General features: G+C 43.3%; 1 protein-coding gene across 1 annotated transcript; it reads right to left on the bottom strand.

Annotated features, from left to right (window-relative positions):
• Positions 1 to 1,750: 1,750 nt before the first annotated feature.
• RABGGTB (Rab geranylgeranyltransferase, beta subunit) lies at positions 1,751 to 10,702 on the bottom strand (the record flags this gene model as incomplete). The annotated part of the gene is made up of 8 exons (XM_010139922.1): positions 1,751 to 1,891; positions 3,373 to 3,522; positions 4,315 to 4,440; positions 6,241 to 6,351; positions 6,470 to 6,522; positions 7,957 to 8,062; positions 8,815 to 9,012; positions 10,595 to 10,702. Coding segments are annotated over 8 exons (993 nt in total), but the record flags the coding sequence as incomplete, so codon positions are not given.
• Positions 10,703 to 10,882: the final 180 nt, after the last annotated feature.

Genomic DNA, 10,882 nt, shown 5'->3' with positions numbered 1-10,882 from the left:
AAATTTCTGAAAGCCTTTAATACCTGTAACTGAAGAATGAAAATAGCAGATTAATTATGGCAAAGTTTCTAACTACGTGATCTCTGAAAAAAAAAAAATCTTATCAGTACCTGTAACAAAATGGAGGTAGACAGTAAGAAAGATTTCTGCACCAAAATGACATAAATCTTAACACAGAGACAGGGGACAACTCTTTTTTTTTCCACAGTATGTCTAACAAAACTGGTTTTGTTTGCATAAGAAAAGTTGTGAACTCAATAAATACAGTATTTAAAAATAAACAATGTAAAGAATAGAAGAATGTTTTAAGGGTTTTGGTTTGTACACACACTTTTTTTTAACCTATTATCTTGTAAGATCTTTGGAAAAAAAAAAACAAACCACAGCTGACTTAGGAAATGAAGTTGGCCAGATCTTCTTGAGAGAAAAATTCCAGTGATACTAATAGGTTTAACCTAGAGTGAAGTGTTCTACTGTCACGCTGTATCAATCACCCACATACCGATTCCCAGGGCGTCTCAGTTTATACTACACTAGGCATTCTGAGGAGGATTCCCCTCTGCCTACACAACACGGAAAAAATGGCAAATTCCTGCGTACGGAACACTGTTTCCATAAGTGAGAAGAAGTGGCACTTGCAAAGGTAACCTGAATGAGAAAATTTTATTTTACATTTTCCTGTTCAACTTTACAGTTAAATAAAAGCCAATTTCCCCGCACTCAACACAAAGCCTACTGTAACTTTTTTCCAAACCTTGAAAAAGAAAAAAATTCCAGGCTTTGACCAAAGAGTTCATGAGGCAGCTGGACAGCTGCCCCACTCCAGCTCAGCCAGGGCGCGTGGAATGTAAACTAAAAGGCAATTTCGGGGCTTCTGTGAAGACAAGGAGGACTCTATCCTGCAGAGAACCAGTAGTTTCTGCGCCTGGTTTTATTTTCAGCAACACCATAACCAAGTGTTGGCAGTCATTGCCTGAAAAGCTGCAAGAGCAGGATTTCAACGCAGCCCCACGTTTAGGATCAACCCTGTATTTGGTTACCAGTCACTGCGTTACAGACCTTTGAAAGAACGCTTAACGCTGGCAAGTTGCACTACACGTACTCAAGGTATGCTCTATTTCAAGTAAAATTCTGTTCTAGGGGACTCATGAATAAATTAAGACATTCATAATCTTAATGGAACCATAATTTTTGTTTCGACTGATGTCCATTACTATCCGAGTAAAACGCTCGTTTGTCAGTAAATAAAAGTGATGGCAAACGTGAACAGGAAGAATCAAATACAGAAGTGTGTGGCTTTAAGTGCATGGCTTAAGCTGGGCTTTGTCCCTCTGTGTTCTCATGTTCTTTTTAAAGTGCTTTGTGTGATCCACCATCAAAACATGCTTGAGGAAAGACAGATGCTAGCACAGTTGGTATCACAGAGATATAAAAATCAAGCATTCACAGTACTGCTCTGACTCGAATATTCAAAAAAAAAAAAGCAGAGGCCATACGGTTTGATACAGATTACAAACGATTCTACATCCCTTACATACAACCAGAGAACATGTTACACCAGATTATTAGAGCCAGCTGTTCTGATACAGCTTACAGAGCGACAGAGCCCACAGTAAAGCTACTGCTTTACTTTCATAAGGTAAACACATCTCAAAGAAGAATATGCTAACCGCTTCAGAGATGAGATCACTTCCATCGGTCAAACCAAAGCAACCGGGCACATCACATCCAGCTTTCCTCTCCACAAGGCTTAGCTCACAAGCTCAGGCTGTACATTTATTCTTCGAAGGACATCTTCTGGCATACAAAAGACAGGATTGACAGCCTTGATTTGTTCCTCTCCTAATAAAGATAGTCCAGCAATTCCAAATAAGGTGTGAAACGGATCCACCTGGGAGAAGAAAGGAAGCCTGTGGCTTGTTTCTGAAAGTTAACCAGCTTTTTATTTGTATGGAATTAAGATTTTTGTCTGCTAGTAAGAGAACCGCAAATACCCATGGCTGGAGAAGACCACACAACTGAACAATAGTGTTGTGCAGGCAAGACAATTTCAATAAAAATTTACAATCCTATGATTTACTCAGAGATGCTTGTCAATTGCCTGCCCCCAAGATGTTTTTCAACTCTGAACTTGGCAGGAAACACTCAGTCTCTCCACGAGCATGTACCGTTGTCGGGTAGCAGAAGCAAAGACCATAAAAATTTTAAAAGTAAATTTGCTCGTCTACAAGCACCACTTCCATAACTTCCCCATTTGCTCTTCAGCAACGTTGTAATGCTCTTTAATGGTCTCTGAGAGCAGTGCTGTAGAATCCCGAGAGCGGAGCAGCAATCTACTGTGCTGGAAAGCTGACAGGCAAAAACACAAGGGAGAGCAAGCCCCGAAGAGCAGTTATCTGGTATCCAAGTATTCCTTCACCGTATGAACCTTCCCTAAAAGCGCGCATCGCCACATAATTGTACGGGACTGTGAAGTCTCCTGACGTAAGTGTTCTGTCAGTGGAGTTCATCAGCCACTCTACAAAACATGGTCAGCTACAATAAAAGCAGCTAAGACTTCGCCCTGACCACTGACTATAAATAAGCAGCCAAGTGCTCTGGAGGAACTGCAACGAGGTCTCATAATACTTTTCATTTTATCTGTCCAGCACCCTTGAAAGATACAAACTTTATCTGCCGTTTTACCTGGACAATCTCAATTGTTTCTGCTTGAAACCAGAGAGAACAGACCAGCTAAACCGTAACAGCTCTCTCAGCCAAGCAGATAACCCACATCACCACTCTCTTCATCATACTATCACAAAAGCTTCTTCCTCCCTCGTCTAAACAAATGCCAGTGACATGATTTATTCAGAGGCTGGGCTGGCACTGAACAAAAGCTGGCGTGTAAGGATTCTCAGTAAAAACTTACGACTCATTTAGATCAGGCAAAAAACACTGAGACAGTTGAACCTACTTAACCTGTGCTGGACTCCAGCTCGCAAATGACTTTATGAAGAAAGCAAACTCCCAAAGAACCCCTCCTCCCCCAAACCCACAACCAAACACGGTATTTTTACAGAGATCTTCCAGGTGGTCTTGTGAGAAACAATTTGTGTCGTACGTGTTACGGGAACCCAACAAGGATTTGTAAGGAATGGGAACTGTCTTCAATGGGGGACAGTATAGTGCAAGTGCTGTGTAAAATATGTGCTCCCCAAGTGAGCCTCCAAAAGCAACACCACCCTGCTCTTCCCTTCACAGCAAGCTGCAGACTCTGCGAAACTCTCACACCTGGATCGCCAATTAACACCCAAACAAGATAATTTACTTTTTCAGTTGGCATTTTACATATATATATACGTATATTTTATTTAGTAATGGATGATTTACCATATCTCCTGGTCTGTCAGCAAATCCTCCGGTCTCCTCATCCTGGCAAGCCAAAATAAAGCAGCGCAGTTTCTCTCTGTCGATCCAGTGCAACCTACCAATCATCTTCAAAGACGCTAGCACCCACCACGAGTAACACACATCAGGTAACTGGCAAGCAGAGAAGCAGATTATTATTTCACTTTGTTTCAAACACATTGCTGCAGATTTTATTGGGGATTCTGTAAATTACTAGGTGTGCTGTCATAACACTGTTGTAGAAAAGCAAGACTTCAAAAGTTTCTTTGGGCTAAAAGAGAAGAAAGTTCCTGGATGCAGTCTCTTTTCAGAGGACTGACTTTTTCAGGAAGGGAAAGTCTCTTTTTTCAAACCTCTTCCCTTCTTCAAGAAACAAAACCACAAGAACATGATTTTGAAACAGCCTTCACCTCCTGTGGGAGAAGCTAAAACACCACAGTGCCCTCTTCAGGCGTAAGGACAAAGAACTTCGTATCAACCTATTTAAATTAAAAAAAAAAAAAAAAGAGAAAAAAAATCTCTTGCTTGGTTGGTTATCTGTTTGCCAGTGGAGATTATTCTAGGTTACACAACTTCCTAGTGACATGTGGAACACTATTACACCTTGCAAAATAGTACTTTTCCTATGAATACTACCGACAAGATCCTTCCCAATGTCAGAAAATACTCAAGCCCTGATTTAACTGGTTCAAGTGGTCAGCAAGACATACTACAGCCTGAGGGCCTTCCTAAACCGAGGACTCAGCCTAAGGACTGCAGGTCACAAGTGTTTGTGTCAAGATGAAGAATCAAAATGAAGGCCTGACTTCTTCAGAAAGTTTAATAAACATGTCGTAGAAGTCATGACATTTTCCAGAAGTACCTTAGCGCTGGTAAAAATCATCTCTATTGAGGTTTGATCAAACAAAAGAAGCCATCTACTACCTTCTCTGGTCGTCCGTTGAGACCTCCAGAAGGTAACTGACGTTCACAAAGCCACCAGCCCAGCAAGTCAACATTGATTTGATGCAACTGGTCTGTTATAGCCAGAAATCCTGTGCAACAATAGATCTAAAATTACAGACATAAATTTGGTGTGTATTTAAAAAGTAAGCATAGTTTTAAACTAAGTATAGTTTAGCAGACTAAATGCAAACACAATACAAAACAAGCACACATTTAACTTGTGGCTCCAGTGAGTTTTACCTTTCCATTACGAATGTTACAATTGCTTTTCCTATGAAAGTACCAGTTACACGATGTAATTACAGAACAGCAAGATTTTGCTAATATAAGACACTAATGCAAGGTTTGGAAAAAGATCCTGAAAGAGCAAGCAGAGCCATACAGTTTTATCTTAAAGACAGAGCCTCTCAAGTCAGAGCACCCAAACTGATTTCTGCAGGCTGCGCATGGCCTTCAGGAAAATTCTGCATCCAGCCTGTGCCTCGGAAGGCAAACTAAAGACCAAATGGATTCTCCAACAGAAACAGGCTAACCCTGATCACTAATTATCCTGGCAACCACCCCTACCTCGAGTCATGCCCGGCTTCCCTTCAATGTGCCATGTCATCTGTGTGCACTGACTAACCCCTGCTTATTTTTTCCTGGGAACTAACTTTTAGAGCACTGCAGAACACTCAGGTCACATTTCACGTGGTCACTACAAAAGCAGCCAAGCACAAGCTGCAAGAAATCACAGCATCAGCCAAAACCTGCTCACAGTCGCCTCTTCCTAACAAAACGCACTCCCAAAAAGACACCAAGGAACCCCACAAAACCCAACAGAAGCACGTATCAACAGCAATGTGTCTATCCAAGAATGCTGCAAACTGAATGTGACATTCCTACGAGGCAGGTGAGGAGTTGCCCTTTACAGCATTTTAAGGAGGATGTGAATATACCCAACAGCCTAACCGCCCCAGGAGATGCCAACTGCAAACAGAGTGGGTTCAGCTACTCAGACTTTCCGGAACGCTGGGACACGGTCCAGCCACACAGACTCTCTGGCAACACTACTGAAGATCAACTCACACCATAAGGTACACGCAGCAGGTTTCACCACAATTATGCAGAATAAACAGGTGATTGTGACAACATTAGAAATTTTTATTGAAAGTTGATTTCTATTCCTAAATTCAAGTTAGGTGTAATAATATTGTCCATGAAAAATAAAAACAGTAAAGGTCATTTTTGTGTAAATTCTCTGCTGGAAGAAGTCATTGAGATTCTCTTCCTTGAGTGACCCCTATATTTGTCCCAATTATACCACTGCATTCTCTTCTCAACAAGATTTTACTGAGCACTTTTCAGACTTTGCCATCACTAGTAAAACACTCTTTAGTGTCTACAACAAAACATGACAAATGTTCCTGTGCCCAAGTTGAGCATCTCACCTAAACCTGACTTTCCTCAAATAAGCAAGCCTCCTCTTGAGAAGGTTCACGGCTCATTCTTATTCGAGTTCATCAGGTGATAAATATCAAGCACAAACAATACTCCTTTATGTTTCACTGTGATTTGTGGCAGAGGCAGTGTCCAATGTCTCCACTAACACCCACTTCAAATTCTCCCAAACCCCTTGTGCTAACTATTCCAGCATCACTGTGTGAAGGGTGAAACACACTCCAGGAAGTTGTTTCCTTATGAACTTTTTTCCTGCCTGGACTAAAACCTCCCAAGTCTCTACTCGTCTTCTCGGATTTGTCCACCTATCTGTTCTTCTATTTTAACCCCGGTATTAGTATCAGCTGTTCGGGAAACTTGAAAGGGACAGCAGGTGACATTACTGACAGATGTTGTAAAGAAACATTTATAGGCAGTATGTGGTGCTTGCAAATTTAAAACATCTCCAGATAAAGAAAAACTCACCTGTCCTGCATGTGATTCAGAACCCGGTCTACAACCAAATCCTCCATCAAAGTTCATACAGGACAACACGAATTCTACTGCTTTCCCCACGTCAATAGCATCCAGCTTTCCCTGCAAGTCAGAAAAGCAACCAACGCGCTTTACATTCCACCAGGGTCATCCACTGCAGTAACTTTAGAGTAACACAGAGAGGATTCAGTACTTGTGCAAGTAATGGTTTAGGACTTACCAGGAGTGCAAGGGTCGCTGCAGCACAGAAAGAGAACCTTGTATCTATTTCTCCTAGAACGTGGTGGGTAGGGAATGAAATAAGAGTATTTCTATTAACAACAACAAAAGCACATTTAAATCACTATCAAAAGTATAGAGCAAAATGTCAAAATATTGGGTTTTACACTGAACAACAAAAATCAGCCAAAACCCGCCCCCATACTGTTTCCTTTTCAAGCCCCCGAATTATTTCCTCAGTAATTTAGGAAGCGTACGTTACAACCCAGTGATCTGCATGTTTACTGCACGTAAGAGCTAACAACTCATTCTGAGCTGGTGTACAGTCAGATACACACCCCAATCAACTCAACTAGTGGCGAGTTACAAACAGCAGTATCATTTTAGACTTTATCTGTAGGGCTCCGCTAGGTAACTGCAGAGCAGTGGACTCAAAAATACTCAGACCTAGCTCCTGATCTATCTTAAATGTAGGCAGAGTAGAAGCTGCTTTAGTTTTTAGAAGACGACTGATGAAAGTTCCCAGTTTTCTTTTGCCTGCTTGAAAGCTAAACCAAACCGCTCCAGCTCCAGCGGAATGAGTGCTCGGCAAGTCCATCCAGTACAACTTTCTCAGCATGAACGCCAAGCGATCAGTACTTGAAGTCAAAATACAGAACTCAACCCAGCCGCCAACATTCATTTTTTAGGTCAAACTGATGCATAACTTTTCTTCTTAAGAAATCCACGAGCTGAAACCTAGAGAACAAACTGTTCTGAACGGCATCAGGTAACGGACTCCTTCAGCCGCACTGTAACACCCTCTTGGAAACCACGCGCACCCTCTGTGCATTCCGTCCGTTTATCAGCACTTTAACAAAAAGGAGGCAGTGAGCTATGAACTGCTCCAACAGACAACAGCTGCCTTTACAGCACCCGCCAGGGTCGGGACTGCCCCATTTTACCAGAACGACCCATATGCAATAGAGATAGCCAATAAAACTTCAGTGTTCCGTGGGCATAAGTAGTTTTACAGTGACTAAATATTTATGCTACAGCTTAAAAATCCCACCTTTGCTCATAAAGAATGACATGCAGAAACACAATCAGTATTCACAGGAGTTCCCGAGTACAAAACCGGTTTTTCGCATTCCCGTACAGTGAGAGATCTTTTCCCAGGCGATAGGGACAACGACTGCTACTGAACAGCAAGCATAAACCACTCCTCGTGGAACAGCGTGTCCAGTATAGCAAAGCGCTGTCAAGTTAAAATGCCCAGAAGTTTTCTTCTTTAAGAACTCGACAGCTTATTTCTAATACAAGAACGGAACTGAAGTTTAGAATATTTATGAAGGAAGCACAACTCTGTCCTTCACCAAACCTTCTTCCTAACTGCGAAAGTAAGCATCCACATACAACACATAAGCAAAAAGACCATTCAAGGACACTTGACTTCACACACTTACACATGTCAACCCCGTCACGACATTTTAAAGAGCTAAAAATTACCCCATTTGTCTCCAGCAAACGATCCATCTTCTTGTTGCAAGCTCTGTATATATTCAACAATTTTATTTACATCAACAACATGGAGACTATCATACAAGATAAGAATCTGCGGAAAAAAAAGACAGAGAAACAGTCAAAGGCAAACATTTTAAAAAAATAATAATCCTGGATTTAAAAAGTCTTCATTCAATTGACTGCGAATACCATTTGGTGAGGTTTATGAAAATAAAATTTCATGCACTGCAGTTCATCTACCTCTGCCTAAAAAGTTTAAGAAATTCTCAAATGAAAAGATAGCTGAGCTCTTCCGTGTTTTGCCACCTTCCAACCGCCGGCTCTCCTTTCGAAAGCAGGATCGGATGCATTCAGCAAGCACTGAAGCAGTTGTTCAGAACCATTTGAGCCTTTTCAGTTATTTTTTTCCACAAAAGTTTGCATGAGAAGGAGAACACACACACACACACAAATTACAAAGGATAGAGAGAAATTACATCTACAATGGAGACAGTTATGGTGAATAGTTGTGACTGTTCATTTCTCAGGTCTCAGAGTAATTCTAGAGCTAAACTGACGATCTTCAAGCTTATGCTCAGATAATACATGCCAAAACTCATCACAGACCGAGAGAAATTTTCGACACCTTGCTTCTGTACTTGGGGCTGCAGGGCGAGAATAATGCCTGGTAATTACTTTTTCCTCAAGTTTTACCCCTTAGATTTATTTTTTTAATAAGGTTTTTTTGCCTTTTTGCCATTGGCGTCCAACAGGACTTGGTTCATAAAGCTGCAATCACCAAAATCACCAACTACAAATGTCTGGGTTTGTTTTTTTTTTCTAAAATCTCCCTGTTCCACTTACCTGGACAGCACTGAGGGTGTACAGAAGATGAGGATCGTGGCCTATGCTGGCACTTATTCCACCACATTCATGCTGACAGGATTTGATGAACGCCAGGATTTCGTCTTTGTTCATTCGGTGCAGCTGCCCCATGAGATCCATCGCTGTCAGCCCCCAGTAAACGCCACTCATCCTCAGATACTCTGACATACAGTATTCCTAAGCAGGGCATGAGTTTGGTTCTCAACAAGATAAGCGCCATCATCAACACATTCATGCTGACAGGATTTGATGAACGCCAGGATTTCGTCTTTGTTCATTCGGTGCAGCTGCCCCATGAGATCCATCGCTGTCAGCCCCCAGTAAACGCCACTCATCCTCAGATACTCTGACATACAGTATTCCTAAGCAGGGCATGAGTTTGGTTCTCAACAAGATAAGCCCCATCATCAACACAGAGCAGCGGAAACAGGAGCTGACACTGACAAACCGTTTGTGCTAGGTCAACCCTCTTCCGTCCCATCAACATCTCACTGCCCACCCAGGAACCTCCTGTGCCCCGCGGCTGTCTGTATGCCCACACATACACACACACGAACAGGCACGTGCGCGCGCGCAGATCTGAGCGGACCACGTCCCCTTCCTCCTCTGTATTTGCTCAAAGTATCGAGCTCACTGTCAAATTAAACACACGCAGGCAGTCGGGCACCCCTTCACTCTAGACCACGGCTGTTATCCTGGCACCCAAAGTACCACTCAAATTACCACCCTCGCTAGCCTCAAAAGTAACAGATCCTTCCAGCATTTAACGGAGCCTACTCCCAAGTGCCAGAACTGCCACAACAAAGGGAATTTCACGTTAAATCCTCTCACACCGCTTGCCTCACCCACGCCTGCCATAAACACCGTTCCCTACAGGCAGCACTTTTTGAGCACAACAACAACAATCATAAGCATCGGTGCTTCGAGTTTTTTTGTGGAGAATAAAGGGACCTGCCCCTTTTCTTCAGACATCCGCAGCTGCTGACATTTGTCACCTGGTGAAACTGGAATCCTATTGCTGTGGGCTGCACCTGAGGACCTGCCACTATAAAACCGATGCTCGCTGAAGTATCTGTCAAACCCAGGAATGTGCCCATACTCCCAACAAAGAGTTAATTTCTCAGGCCTCAGAGTAATTCTAGAGCTAAACTGACGATCTTCAAGCTTATGCTCAGATAATACATGCCAAAACTCATCACAGACCGAGAGAAATTTCCAACACCTTGCTTTTGTACTTGGGGCTGCAGGGCGAGAAACAGTACACTTGTGAACACCTGTCTAACCCTCATCTCGGAGCAGCTACGGGTTATCCCTACCGGTAACAAAACCGCGGCTGCCCTGGAACCAGTCGGTACCTACATAATCGTCTTTCTTTGTCCCGTACGAAGCTATATAGTCCGCGTGCTTCTCCCAGAGCAACGTGCTCGGAGCGTCGGGGTTTGCCACGATAAAACCGATGCTCGCTGAAGTATCTGTCAAACCCAGGAATGTGCCCATACTCCCAACAAAGAGTTAATTTCTCAGGCCTCAGAGTAATTCTAGAGCTAAACTGACGATCTTCAAGCTTATGCTCAGATAATACATGCCAAAACTCATCACAGACCGAGAGAAATTTCCAACACCTTGCTTTTGTACTTGGGGCTGCAGGGCGAGAAACAGTACACTTGTGAACACCTGTCTAACCCTCATCTCGGAGCAGCTACGGGTTATCCCTACCGGTAACAAAACCGCGGCTGCCCTGGAACCAGTCGGTACCTACATAATCGTCTTTCTTTGTCCCGTACGAAGCTATATAGTCCGCGTGCTTCTCCCAGAGCAACGTGCTCGGAGCGTCGGGGTTTATGACAACATCCTTCTGCGGCGTCCCCTGTAAAAAGCACCCGCACCGCGGCCCTGTCAGCTGCACTGTCCGTCCAGAGGTTTACACCCAGGAACGGCAGGCGCCGGCAGCGCGAGCAGCGGTGACTGTTCGACACAGGCCCCGCTCTGCCCGTGCCCAACGCGGCACCGACCTCTCCCCGCTACTCCTCGGCCCGGCTCAGCCCTT

Source organism: Buceros rhinoceros, unplaced genomic scaffold (genome assembly GCF_000710305.1).
Source record: "Buceros rhinoceros silvestris isolate BGI_N320 unplaced genomic scaffold, ASM71030v1 scaffold29887, whole genome shotgun sequence".
In the NCBI taxonomy this organism is placed as follows: Eukaryota; Metazoa; Chordata; class Aves; order Bucerotiformes; family Bucerotidae; genus Buceros; species Buceros rhinoceros.
Note: the sequence above shows the minus strand (reverse complement) of the source record. Positions and strands in the feature narration are given on the sequence as shown.